The sequence below is a fragment of the Mya arenaria genome, chromosome 7 (assembly GCF_026914265.1).
Source record: "Mya arenaria isolate MELC-2E11 chromosome 7, ASM2691426v1".
NCBI classification, from domain to species: Eukaryota; Metazoa; Mollusca; class Bivalvia; order Myida; family Myidae; genus Mya; species Mya arenaria.
In genome coordinates, this window is record NC_069128.1 from 623073 (window position 1) to 636947 (window position 13875).

At 34.6% G+C, this 13875-nt stretch overlaps 2 protein-coding genes across 2 annotated transcripts; one reads left to right on the forward strand and one right to left on the reverse strand.

The window, feature by feature from the left end:
- The first annotated feature begins 324 nt into the window (after positions 1–324).
- LOC128240633 (uncharacterized) lies at positions 325–2311 on the forward strand. Its single transcript, XM_052957342.1, has 5 exons — positions 325–608; positions 896–1033; positions 1211–1292; positions 1470–1591; positions 2119–2311. The coding sequence occupies exons 1-5, from the start codon at positions 584–586 to the stop codon at positions 2139–2141; spliced, it is 390 nt and encodes a 129-aa protein (XP_052813302.1). The 5' UTR covers positions 325–583; the 3' UTR covers positions 2142–2311.
- LOC128240632 (putative nuclease HARBI1) lies at positions 1939–13875 on the reverse strand. The gene is made up of 5 exons (XM_052957341.1): positions 13464–13875; positions 7839–7951; positions 7222–7333; positions 6490–6586; positions 1939–5769 (listed from the first exon to the last, which is right to left on the reverse strand). Exons 1-5 carry the CDS (start codon positions 13873–13875, stop codon positions 5655–5657), a joined length of 849 nt encoding a protein of 282 aa, XP_052813301.1. The 3' UTR covers positions 1939–5654.

Here is a 13875-nt window from a genome sequence, read left to right on the forward strand (position 1 = left end):
CGGAGTTGTGGGAGTCCATCACACAACAATTGAAACTTAAGTTTTCAACAGCGCATTTAATGCAGACACTTGTTTTCCTTCGATTTTCTTCTTAAGATCCAGTGTTGTTGTTTTTGGAGAAATTTACTGCCTTCTAAGCTTCCCTTTCGAAAAACAGTTCATTTCCCCAAAAATATTGTTGTAAATGTTTTTGGAATTTGAAAGTCGTTCTTTCTGGGTCACTTTCATTATACTAGATATTTAATTATCAAAGCTTGCGGAACTTGTTCATCTTATACCATATTTACACTGTATCTTATCAAGCTGAGCTCATCCATGGTTTTGGTAAAAACATAAATATTGATTGATTTGGGCTGATTTTGATGATTGAACATAAAATTATGTAACTGGGGTGAAGTAATCATGTTGTAATATCCAGGCTTTTCCTCCTTGTGATTGAGTATGTACATTTGGCTCCAACCACAGGTGGTGCTCTTCTTTTTTTGTTTACATCCTAAAATCTATAAGTAAAGAAATTAAACATCTCTGTTATTTCAGATCGGGTGTCTGTTGTCCATATAGGACATTGGAAGAGGTTAAGATAATGTACAAAAACTCGAAGGCAGCTGGTAAGCTTAATTATGTATTTTTTTAAAAGTGAAATCTAGTACATGTATGTTAAATTTGATTTAAAACTTCACATTATGATTTCTTTACATTGTTCAGAAGATTTCAGTATGTTCAGAAGATTTAAGTAAAATGTTCAGCCATGCCAATGTTTTGTAGCTTAAATGTCTATATTTAAAAGAAAAATAGCAACTAATGACATATTGAGTTATAAACATCAGAATAGTTCAACTATTAAATAAGTACATAGTGATAATATTAAAATATTAATTATTGACAATGATTTCAGTGAAAGGGAAGATCGACTTAGCTCGAAAGACTGGTGGTGGGGGAATGATTTGCCTAAGCCAGTCAGAGGAAGTAATGGCCAACCATTTAGAAATATTCAATGCTCGGCAGCTAAATGGGGTCCCAGGAGGGTTTGAATGTAAGCTTATTAGCCCAAGATGTTCAATGAATTAAATGTATAAAAAATACATTTTTTGTCTTGCTTAACTGTTAGCACAAAGATAATGTGTTATATTTAAAAAAAAAATCTAGCTACTTTAGGTACTATTCAATTTCCTGATAAATATTTTTTTTAATTTTATTTTACCATGAGCAGGTGGAGCAGCTGCTAAAGATGAGCATGGAGTGGTTGAGGAAAGTGGATGGAGTTCGCTCCTCGAAAATATGGATACAGATATGTGAGTGATGAAAGCTTCATAGATGGATTAGTTGACATTTGTACAAACTAAATCCAAATAGTGATTTTGAAATGTTGCTGTTGCAAATGCTTAAAGCACTAGGTATCATATATATATATATATATATAAACCATGTTACAATGTTTGAAATAAAGTTTGGAAATTAATATTTTTCAGCATTCGAAATGTCATTGACTATCATTCAAGTGAAGCTGATATCTGCAAAGCAAATGCCCCATTAGAGGATGCAGTGGGTGATTGCGATGTGCCAAGCACATCTGGTTTCGTGCCCTCCAAAGGTATGGGGTTTTTTTATATTGCAGTACAAAAATTTTAATATGGAAAGTTGTGTTGTCTACTTTTTCATACAAAGTAATTTGTGCGAGTACTTGTATAACTTAGAAACTAAACCCTTTATGCCTAATGAGTTATCAAGTGAGTACTGTAACTTAGTTGTAACTTTTATGTTTATGATCCTTTATAATTATGTTCTTTAAATATGCACTGACTACTACTTCCACTACTACCTTCTATGCATCCATTTCTTCTCTCTGAGTGCAGATGTTGTTTCTTGTGAATCCTTGATGAAAAAATCTTTAGAACCGGTGTTAAATAGGACAAGTCTGCATTTTACATTAATCTTTAATGTTAAATAATGATAATTTGACATCTTCAATATTACAATCTTGTACAACATTTGTATAAACAAAAATAATTCTAATTTCCAAAAAAACCCTGTTTATTAAACTCATACTTTAGCAATGACTTCATTTAAATAATAGATATCCTCCAGTATACTTGTAAAATGTTTGTTGTTCGGGATCAGGTAAAATGTCGAGACGAAAGTGAAAAAGTGATGCTGGGGACCAGCTGTTTCAGCTTGAAGAAAAGAGGTTAACAGCAGAGACAGCAGCATTTTCTGCCCAAGAGCACTATTGGAGAGAGAAGAACAGAAGGGAGGAGGAGTTGCATCTTGTTACACTAAATCTTCGCAAACATCAACTTAAGGAATTTCAATAATTTAAAATAAATCAGATGTATAAATTCATCCAAATTCTAAAAATACTAAAGCACTCTTTCTCCAAAATAAGATTTACCACATTTAATAATATTGTTTTAAAGATATACCACAATTAATGATTTTGTTTATATATTACAAAAAGGATGAATATATGTCAAATGTTTAGATATTGCAAAAAGGATGAATAAATGTCAAACATTGGTTCTAAAGAAGGATACCAAGTTTAATTTGAAAGAAATGAGCATAAAACATACTATTTTTACCTTATGAGACTAAAGTAGACCACAATAAATCTTTAAGCATTTACTATTCATTTTTAAAAAAAATGAGCTGCTATCAAAAACATGGTTAAAATGTTATAATCAGTATTTAATATTTTCCATAAATGCATGATTAAGTAAGAAGTTAATGGTTTCTCAGTCAAAGAATTTGTTTGTTAAATATAAGTATGTACTGATTTTGAATAAGAGTGTCACTTTAATATTACAAAAAGGATAATTAAATGTCAAAACCAATGGTTATTATGAAGGAAACAGAGTTGTATTTGAAAGAATGAGAATAAAAAAGTGGTATTTGTACCTTATGATACAATAGCAGTCCTAATTAAATCTTTTAGCACTCACCAATCATTTAAAACAGTGCTTTCTTCTATTTATAAGATACATGGTTACAATCATGTTATTTGGAAAGATATGTTAGTCTGTTGGTGCTGTTGTAATACTTTACCTATACTTATAACAGTCATTGAAGATAGACTTTCGGATGAACAAGCACGAATTCTTATACTTTTGTTTGGCATCAAATTTTTAAACAAGCCCTGCTATATAAATTTGTGAATTTGAGCAAGCCAAAAAAAACTATTTTACAACTGATGGGCTTATGGGTTTGTGTTAATTTCGACCACTATTATAACTGCAATGTATTGAAATAATTTACAAAATATGTAACTTGTTTTGAATACTTATTGCTATATAAATTTCTGAATTTGAGCCAGTTAGGAAAAAACTATTTTACATCTGCAGGGCTTATGGGCTTGTGTTAATTTCGACCACTATTAAAACTGCAATGTATTTAAATAATTTACAAAATATGTAACTTGTTTTGAATACTTATTAAATAACTATGCTTTCTTTTTAAAAAATGGAAAGATAATTTCATCCTCTTATTGCATTCTCTTTTTTCCTGAGCTCTGTTAAATTTGAATGTTAAATGGGATTTTATATTCATGAGCAATTTTCATTAAGGTTCATCTAAGTTTCTTGCAGTGTCATACAATGATATTCCTAAAATCAACTACTTACGTTAATAATATACTATAATCTATTAATCTACTAAGTATAATTGTGTTTTACTTCTTGCTAAAAACAAGTCAGTCGTCCTAACAAATATTTTGAAATAAGAACTAGATAAGCACAAAGAATTTCCATTGCTACTCGCTCTGAAGTATGTAAAGATACCTTTCGTGAATTTCAAGTATGTGAGTCACTCCTATAAGATAATTGGATCAAAATTTCACAGAGAATATTTATGGGTATGTAATACATCATGAAGCCTACTCATTTTGATGTAAATTTGATGAAGTATATACATTTTGCCTATGATCTTGTTCTATTGTTGTTACTAGTTTTACATGTACATTTGCACACTTCATAATAGTTGTTGAGTTTGCAATTATTTGCTGCAATAGGCCATACCAAGTTGTTACACTTGTTCATACTTAACATTTACTTCAAAAATTACCTGACTTCATTTACCAAAGTCTGACAGATGACAGTTCTTTAAAATAACTCATCTAGAAATTCATGCTGTGTTCAAATCGCTTTTGTGAAATTGTTTATTGTTTATAACAGTTTAAAAAATTATATCAATTGTTGGCCATGATAAACTGATCTATGTATATGTTTCTACAGTTTGTTGATATTACTTCAAAGCTTTCTTTACAATTTCGTTCATATCAGAGGGAGGAATTGCACATATAACAACTTTCATGCAAATTTGTGATATCTTATTCTGTGATACTAAATACTGTCATATATGATATGTATATAAATAAGTCTTTTTACAGATGTTGTTTTGTTTTTATTTCTACTCATATACCATTAAGCAATGCATTCTGTATTCCTTGAATAAGTAATAAATAAAAATCCATCTCAAATAGAAGTTAAAAAAGTATGAAGAGTTACCATGTTTTTTTTTGTCCCATTTCATTTCAGAATGGCTATTTAAATTTTTCTTAAACTATAAAAGAATTAACATATTAAAACTTATTGAAAGACTACAGAATGTGTCATCCATCCACCTGTACCTTCTGTTCATAGGTAAAATTTTACACAGACTAAAATAGTTTTTTAAGGCTATTACAACTACATTTATGACTTGCACCATGTTACATGAGTTCAATACTCAGGAGGTAAAATATTCATGACATCATTTTATTTTTGCACATGTTTAATAATGAATACAGTTTTCACTCCATATGTGGCAGAGACAAGAATTAAGTAATGGTTCAAGACAAATGCATAAAACATTTATTTTTTAACTTAAATATAAAAATCTTCAATCAAACTCTTTGTCAGCAGTGTTATATAACTGTTTTTCCCCAAATTGGCTTGTTAATTCTGTGGGAGTGCAGCTTTAAAGTTTCAATGTAATACATCAAGAATTAGATGAGAAAATAGTGCTATTGGCACCAGGGTGAGAATGATAACATTTCCATATCTACAGAGACAAGCTTTAACTTAACAAGAGATGTTTGTCAAACATTATGACCTTTGTCATGATGACCCCTCAAATCAATATAAATCTTGTACTGGTCAGGCCCAGCCTCCATGTCAAGTGTGATGGCCATAGGTCTAGGCATTGTTGATTAATCACTCGTACAAGCTTTAAAATCCTTAAATTTATTGCCACTGTGACCTTGACTGAATGGCCCCCTAAATCAATAGGGGTCATCTACTGGTCAGACCATATCTTTATGTCAAGTTTGATGACCATACTTCAAGTAATTGACGGACTGACCAACATGTGCAAAGCAATATACTCCTCTTCTTCGAAGGGGGGCATAAAATATAAAATTCGACTTATAATATAAAACCACTAGTAAGAATAATTTTGAAGGTGCTTGATGTTTACCAGTTTGCATTATTGCAAACAATATAAAACCATACAGGTTTTTAAAAATAACGTTGGGCCACAATGTCTATGTATCGAAGTCCATTTTCGTTTGCTGGGATAACATCTGCCTGAGGCTCGTCAATGTCTGTAGCATCGTGCATGTTTGCCATGATGTCTCTACGTTCAATGCCATAGTTATGAAGAAAAACACAGGCTATGATCACTTGTCATGCCATCTCTGGTTCCAAACGAAGACCATACGACAAGCATGGGGATCGTCTTTTCAGCACTCCAAAAGACCTCTCCACTGTTACCCTTGTTCTAACCAGTGCTTCATTATACCTGAAAACATTAAACTGCCTTAAACTGGAAGTTTGACTGCTATAAATAACACACTTACTTATTTTTTCATATACTTCTATGGCTTTTCGTAATAAAGATATAAATCTCAAGTAATTCTGCTGCAGATTAAATGGTACATAATTGATTTTTTGAGAATAACAGAAAAAACTTTTGTTATTGTAGATACCTTTTTCAGAAAATATGATTAGTTTTATATTTCATAACCGATTGCGTAAAAATACAGGTATTGACACAAATAAATAAACAATAGCTGTCACCGAGACAGCGCGCTCTACTATTCCGCCGCTTTTCAGTGTAAAGATTGAAAAGTTTTGGTGAAACATGCATGGATCACTGTTCGATCAGATTTCAATGCAATACACTGATGTATGTGCTGAGATATTAACATAAATGTGGTTACATGCAAAATTTTAACCAGATTTTTTAAGTGTAATAATAAAGGGCCATTTGCAAAATACAGTTATCTAACTTGGTTATTCAATTAGATTGGGTGGTTGAATACCATTGTATAAAGTCTCAATGCAATACATCAAGTTGTTGCTGAGATATTATCCTATGTGTGCTTGCAAGCAAAACCTTAACCAAGGGGTGACGCCAACGCAGACGATTGGGTGAGTAGTATAGCTCTCCTTATTCTTCGAATAGTCGAGCTAAAAATAAGCATCTATAATCTACATAAAAGTAGTGTATGTTAAGTACCTTTCTTGAGGTCCTGTTCTTGGATTCAGGTATGGTGTGAGAAGGTATGGCTTACAGCCATACCCACTGTCTCCCAGTATGTACCCATTATGTTGGCCTACAATACAACATCAAGCAAATTATAACAAATGGTCAGTGTTCTGTTTCCGAGATTGATTTTGAAATATTGCAAATTAATACTGTTATTTCATAATCTATAAATCCACCTTTCGTATGTGTGTGTGTATATATGTGTGTGTGTGTGTCTTTAGACCTTGTACTATGAGGCAGCCAGGGATCGAACCAATGACCTCCCGCTCCATAGGCGGATGCATAACCACTAGGCCACGGAGACAGTTAATCAAGATTGGATAAAAGAAAATTTTCTTAGACAAAATAAAAAAATATTGACCTGACATTTTAAAGAACATCCTAAGTTTATCATATAACATCATAATACCTCTTGAAAAAAAATCACATAAAAGCCATATTGACCAGTTTGTGTAAAGACCAGGAACCGTTTAGCATAAGACTTCAAAGTCTTCATAATATATCCCTAATAGGAGACTAGTACTTTTATTATCCACCATGCACTGCTGTTTCGATTATGTAGCACTAGTTAATTGTAACCGCCTCTCTTTTCCCTGATTCTGGAGGACTGTGGTTACAATTGACTGGTGCATTACTACCAACCTAAAGCAAAAAAATTCAAAAGGTTAGAAAGTTAAACAAAACAAAAATCACTCCAGGTACCTTGCTCTAATTCTGATGCAAGGCATGACTCTCTGAATATTCTCGAGTCGTGGACACTTCCTGGCCACTTGGCAACAACATTCATAAAACGAAGCTTTGCATCACAAACCATCTGAAATAGTACACATACAACAGTAGTAAAACTTGTCTTCAAAGCTGCACCCTCACAAATTGATCTTTTGGTAAACCGTCTTCAAATCTTATAGAGAAAAAAATACAATTTGAGGTCAAATATGTAATGCTATGGACAAGTGCCTCACCCTTATGGAAAAATTTTATGAATAATACATGAAAGACCTTAGTACAATAAAACACACTGACTTTGGTTGTCCGGTATGTGACTTGCTTTTCATCTGGTCGACCCTGGTTCGATTTCCCAGCTTGGGTGCATGACTGCATCATGCCAGTGCATCAGTGTGAGATTGATTAGTAGATACCAAGTTAGACAATTGTATTATCCAGGTACTCCTGACTCCCAAACAACATAAGACCACACTCTCTCATAAAATCCTGCCAGCGGGAATGAATAATATAATGCTTATTAATAAGTTTTACAATCATTGTAAAATGAATAAGTTTAAACTATAACAAACTCATCACAACTTCATTCCATGTACCTGTACATTGATCGAATGATAACCTTTCCTGTTTACATAATCGGCTTCAAACTCATGAGGGGCTCGTACACGTACTTGAGTGCCGTCTATCAAACCAATGACATTTGGAAATCCTGAAATTTTAGTAGGTTATTTAGAATAACATTATATTTGCATCATTTTTATTAATACTTAATAAGTACTGTACATGGTGTGTTTGCGGGATAAGAACCAGCTACCTGTTACACTCTGCTGTCATGCTAATGTTTATTCAGTTGTGGATTTGAGCCCCACATTGAGTGCATTTTTCCTCCCATGTTTCTTTATAATAGAAATAACCAGGGAGTGAGCAGTCTGCTTGGTGTCGAGCTCTAATCATAGCAACAATATCAGCTAACCCGTCAGTTGGTTCTTACCCACATACATGCATCACTTTGATAAATACTAATGTACACATCCTTTAGAATTTTTCAGAGTGCTGTCAAGAAATGTGGATGGAATAGTTGACAAGTTATTTACTTACACCAATTCCGGGGATAGAACATTTACAATAGCATATCAATCTCATTTACTTTCATCTTGAGCAATGTGTTCCAATACAATTAGAAAATAATAGCATCTAAATTCGGTTTGTTTCGGTTTCCCATAATCCCTTGCGCGCGCATGACTTCCGGTAAAATGTCTGCCCTATTGACGCCGACATCGACTTCCTTGTTCAACTAGAAAACATCGACAAATTGAGTGATTTGTGAGGTATGCGTTAATTTATTCATTTAATTGCATTCCATTATGATATTTATTTTAAATAAAATAGAACTACCCAGATATAAATGCATTGAATGAGCATTTTGGTGTATTCAGCAGGTCACCTTTCGGAAATGGTGGAATTTTGACAGTTGTTATTGTTTGTCTTTCTGGTGTTACTGTGTATATTTTAACCGTTCTGTACATTATAAATCTAGTTATAGATAACTTTTGTGTAAAGCAAACGCTACCTAGCTGGAATATTGAAATATTTAATAAACAAGAACAATTAAAGCCTTGACATCTGCAGTTCAACAGCTTCTGCGGTACAGGCAGTGACATTCCCTGTTCAATCACACCTATTAGTGCTTTTTATTACAAACATCAATTAATTGTGTAATAAGCTTATAATATTATATTCTTCAAATTATTTGACAGCACTGCTAGCTGATCATGGCAGATCAACCCAATCCAACAACAGCCTCTCGAACCGGTTCTCCGAAAACACATGGTCGTTACACTGGATCTGTTGGAGATTTTTGTTGTGTACCTGGCTGTTCCAATGCACGTGGGAGGTGCAATCGGCAGGGCCTGAACATCTCATTCTACAGGTTTCCAAAAGAGAAGAAGCGGGCAGATCTGTGGCTTAACAGAATAAGACGAGGGGAAATGAAGGACAGCAAGGTTGTTCCATTTGTGCCAAAGGGGCATTCCAGGGTGTGCTCCATTCACTTTGAAGGAGGTAAAAAATACTTACATTTTCCTTATATTGGTAAATAGTCAGTGTTTTTAAATGTACACATGCCCTTAGTGAAGCAGGAGTTCAAATCAAATATATATAGTATTTATTAAATTGAAGTTATTTTAACTTGATTCTTCATGATGTATATTTGTAAAATGGGCACATTAGCCGCATGGCTTTAAGCAAAATAAGTTCTTGACACCAAGTATGTTCTAGAAATTAACATTAATTTTTATCAGCTATTATTTTTTAACTGATAGGCACCAGCAAATCAGTTTGAATATATGTATTCAGCTGCAAATTGTACATGCATGGAGTGTTGTTTTTACTTTCAATATACTAACTTGTATTTTTATCATCTTTCAGGAAAGAAAGTTGATGAACCAGCTCATGTAGCCTATATACCAACCATCTTTCCGAGAAACTCCACAATTGGGACAATCACACCCAACACTTGCATTGCTATTATTTTCTTTGATGTCACCAGAATCTTCAGGAAGAACTTTGAGGCACTGATCACATTTGTATAGCATCTTCTGTGATGAAAGGGCTGAGGTTGTTGATAATGATACTTCTGGTGTGTGATCAGATGTGTTCTTTTGGTCAGCATCATAGTCAGTTGTGTCAATCCCAGCTTCTTCCAAGGCATGTTGATCATCAACGGCATTTCCATCAATTGTCAAAGCGTTGTCAGGTGCATCAGAGGAAATCAACAGAGCTGGTGCAATCTGCTGCCGGAAGAAAGACAGACATGCTGACAGTAACCGATTTCTGTAGAAATCCTCGTCAAATTTAACAGTAACGATTTTCAGATCTTTCGTTGTCCATATGACAAGATTGGCAAGAGACAAGCCTGTAATGCCAAGAAGACCTTGTATCTGCGCATAATACCCGTCATGAGAATTGTTCTTCAGCTGTAAAGTGTTGTTTTCCTTTATGAGGTATTTTATGTAATTTTGATTAATTCCCTCTTCCACAGTCAAATCCCTGGATTTATAGGGACATTTAATCTCGAGCAGTCTATTCATTTCACTGTGGCATTGGCATTTTGCTATGCCATCCGGAGATCCTCTGACAAAAGTGATTTCCTTAGAAACCATTAATCCATGTTCTTCAATGTGCAAGTTAGAGTGAAATTTAGACAATTTCTGTAAATACATGTTTTTGGCCTTTTCTTCATGTTTCCTTCCCCATTTTATTGCAGGCACTTTGGCAAGATAGTCTTTATCACTTTTGTTTATAATTTCCTTTACCAAAGATGGGTTTTCTTTTTTCTTTTCCACAGATTTGATTACGTTATGAAATTTTGTTGCTGTGATGCATCCTTGCCTTTGTTCTTTCCATTCTGGATTGTTGGCCTGACCAACTGTTAATACATCAACATCTCTTCTGTCCGCACTATATGTGGCAGCCTTTTGGGTAAAATGACTGACTTCTTCAGCAAACCCTGCTTCTGAAGGTGCCTTGAAGAGCTTGTGGTCTATCCTTGTTACAGGTAGAGGGGTGGTCCTGATGTTTACTTCTGATGAATATGCGAGCATGGCATCATTTTCCAGCATGGTGTCTTCCAGTTGTATTTGAGTTTGTACATAGTCCTTCTGTTCTTTTCGAAACCTCCCTGGATTCAGCACATGAATGGCTGGACAGTACTGTCCCAAATGATGAGTGGCACTGATTAGATTTGAATGTAACTCTGCAACTGCATCAAAGCTTGGTTGATCAGAAGCCAATACTTTCTTCCCGAAATCATCTGTTGTTCTGCGCATTCGCTTATTTTCTTTTTTAATGTTGAAGTTCTCAAATATGTCAGGTTCAACATGGCTTCCTTTAGGCTGAGCCCATCCACAGAGTTTATCAGTACATGACTTTTTGTCATTGCCTGTGAATTTTGCTACTCCATTCGCCATCTGCTCTGCCACGAGGAACAATGTGGCACCTACATGTCCACAAGTTCCAGAAAAGCCTACAGTACATGTGCAGTATCCACTGTAGGGTTCACCAGTTATTTTATCAATAACCACAAACAGTACTTTGACTTCATCCGCATTTGAGGATTGTGATGCGTTACATCGCGCAGACAGAATTGCAAAACTACTTGATTCTTCATTCTCGCAGTATTTAATAGAATGCACATTGTTCCTTAGCTGGTATGGACGCGATAATTTATAAGTTCTGGCAGAGGATTTATCAAGGATATTGTTGTCAAGAAGGTAGCGTTTCACAGAAACATCATTTATTTCTGGTAATTTTGTTATGTCTGTTGTCCATTCTGCTGCTGGCATGCAATGCAGTATTTTAGTTTTCAACTGTTCTAACTCTTCAATCTGTTTTGATGTAAGACTATCAAATGTCTTTCTAAAGTGATTTACACTGTTATTGTTCGTGCTACCAGTTGTTGAAATTCCAAGAGTTTGACTTATAAATACTATTTTGGCCTTCTTAGGTAATGTTGGGTCTATATTGTACTGTCCACACAACTGCTTTAATTTAACTGCAGACAAGGATGAAACTTCATTGTAGGTTCTGTAACATTTTGGCTGAAGCACACTTGTGGTGGATGGCTTTGTCTGGGCATTCTTCTTTGGCCGCATCGTGCCTGTAACCTGAAACACAAAGTTGTTTAATAAGAGAAAAAATTGGAGCCACTATGCCAGGTTTAAAAAAATCATTTCTTTACCAATAATTGCATAATTAAATTGTTTCGGTAGTCCGGTTAGCACAGTGGTTAGTGCACTAGCTTCTCACCTAGGCCACCCGGGTTTAATTCCCGGTCTGAGCGCATGCGACCGGGTTCGATTCCTGGCCTGGCGAGTTTGTGGTCACCAAGACAGATGTGTGAAACTACTTATATAATACAAATCACTTAATTCCACAATTTTAGCTAACACACAGGTGTTTTTATTGTGAGTGCCATAATAAAAACAAAAACAAAAATCAAACAATTAAAGTTATTGGTTGAAATGTGGCAAAATCCCTGAGACATAATCAAAAAAAATAATTTAGTCTAAAAAAACCTCTGCATCTTACTTAGGCTTAGACACAACAACAAATTTAATATAAATGTAATTCACTTCAGTTCTACACTACAGTGTTTGCCTTATTATTACTGTTAACATATTTGCCTTATTATTACTGTTAACATACTTGGACAAGATGTTCGTTGAGGTAAAACAGCCCTGTTGACCAACCCGTGGAGCTCTGTCATCACAGAAGTATGTAGATTAGATGGACCTTCCACTTTTTGCCATACTTGAAGTCCTATCTCTAAACATAATGAAAATATTTTAAAATTCACCATAAGCACAAATTGAGGTTAGTTTTTCTAAAATACCGTCCAGACTTTTTTGTTTAATGATGTTTAGTCTGTCCAGGCTTAAAAAAAACGTCAATATATTATTCAAAGCAGAAGCCTGGACAAAATTTTAGAATGACTTAGTTTGATATAGGAATAAAATTACTGCATCCAATAATTGTATTGGAAATTCTAAATAACTTGAATATAAATATTCAATTTTCATATACTTATAATTATTCGGAACCCTACATACTGTACCATAATTCATAGCAAGAAATCTGCTCTGCAAATTTACTCCACCCACTTAATCAAACTATAGTGTGATCGTGTGCAATGGGATAAATCTTTGATTTCGTCTACAAATATGAATTAATTATATACTTTTTTATTCTCACCATATCGAAAGGCGGTCCTTTGATTGGATTAACTGCATCTCTGCTGTTGTATTTCTTCAGATTTGCTAGCGTCTTCCTTGTTTACATTTTACCGGAAGTCATGCGCGCGCAAGGGATTATGGGAAACCGTAAAGTCGCGAATGCTAGAAACATGATTGGTTTGTCAGAATAATTGAAATCAAATTGAAAAAAATCAAATAAAATGTTTTGCAATCATCACTGGTTAAGATTTTTTAGATGTATACACTACACACGATATTTTTGTGTTTTACAGTTAGCTAAATAGACTAATAAATGATGGGAAAATACTTCCTTAGGTATAAAATGTTAAAAATCGTTCGACAATGTTTGACAGCTGCTTCACTTCCGCCACTTCCGGTCCGGTGGTTATAGGAACTACCGAATTTTATATTCACAGGAAGGAAATACATCGATAATGTTATTATATATAAATACGTGTATGTTCTTACCCGCAAGTGCATAAAATTCCGCCTTGCACACACCGACATCTCTCCGAAATGACACGACCCTCTTGGCAAGCTTAGCCATAATTCTAATAACTCTACGCACTGCGCGACACACAGAGGAAGACGAAAGTCCATGAACATCGCCGATTACGGTGTAATGGGAACTACTGGCCACAAAGTGGAGTGTTACTAATACACTCAGAAGAGGAGGTAGGGGGCAAGAACGCTGAGTTGCCCTCTCCAACAAAGGAAACATCAGTGTCACCAGCGTAACGATACTAAATCGGTAGCGCCGAAACACCTCCTCTGGCGACAACACCTCCAGCGGGTTTAATCTGTCCCTAAACAGACGTGGAATAGTAATTCCGACTGCTCTATCACGCAGACGCTGCAATCTTCTGTGAAAGTCGGCCAT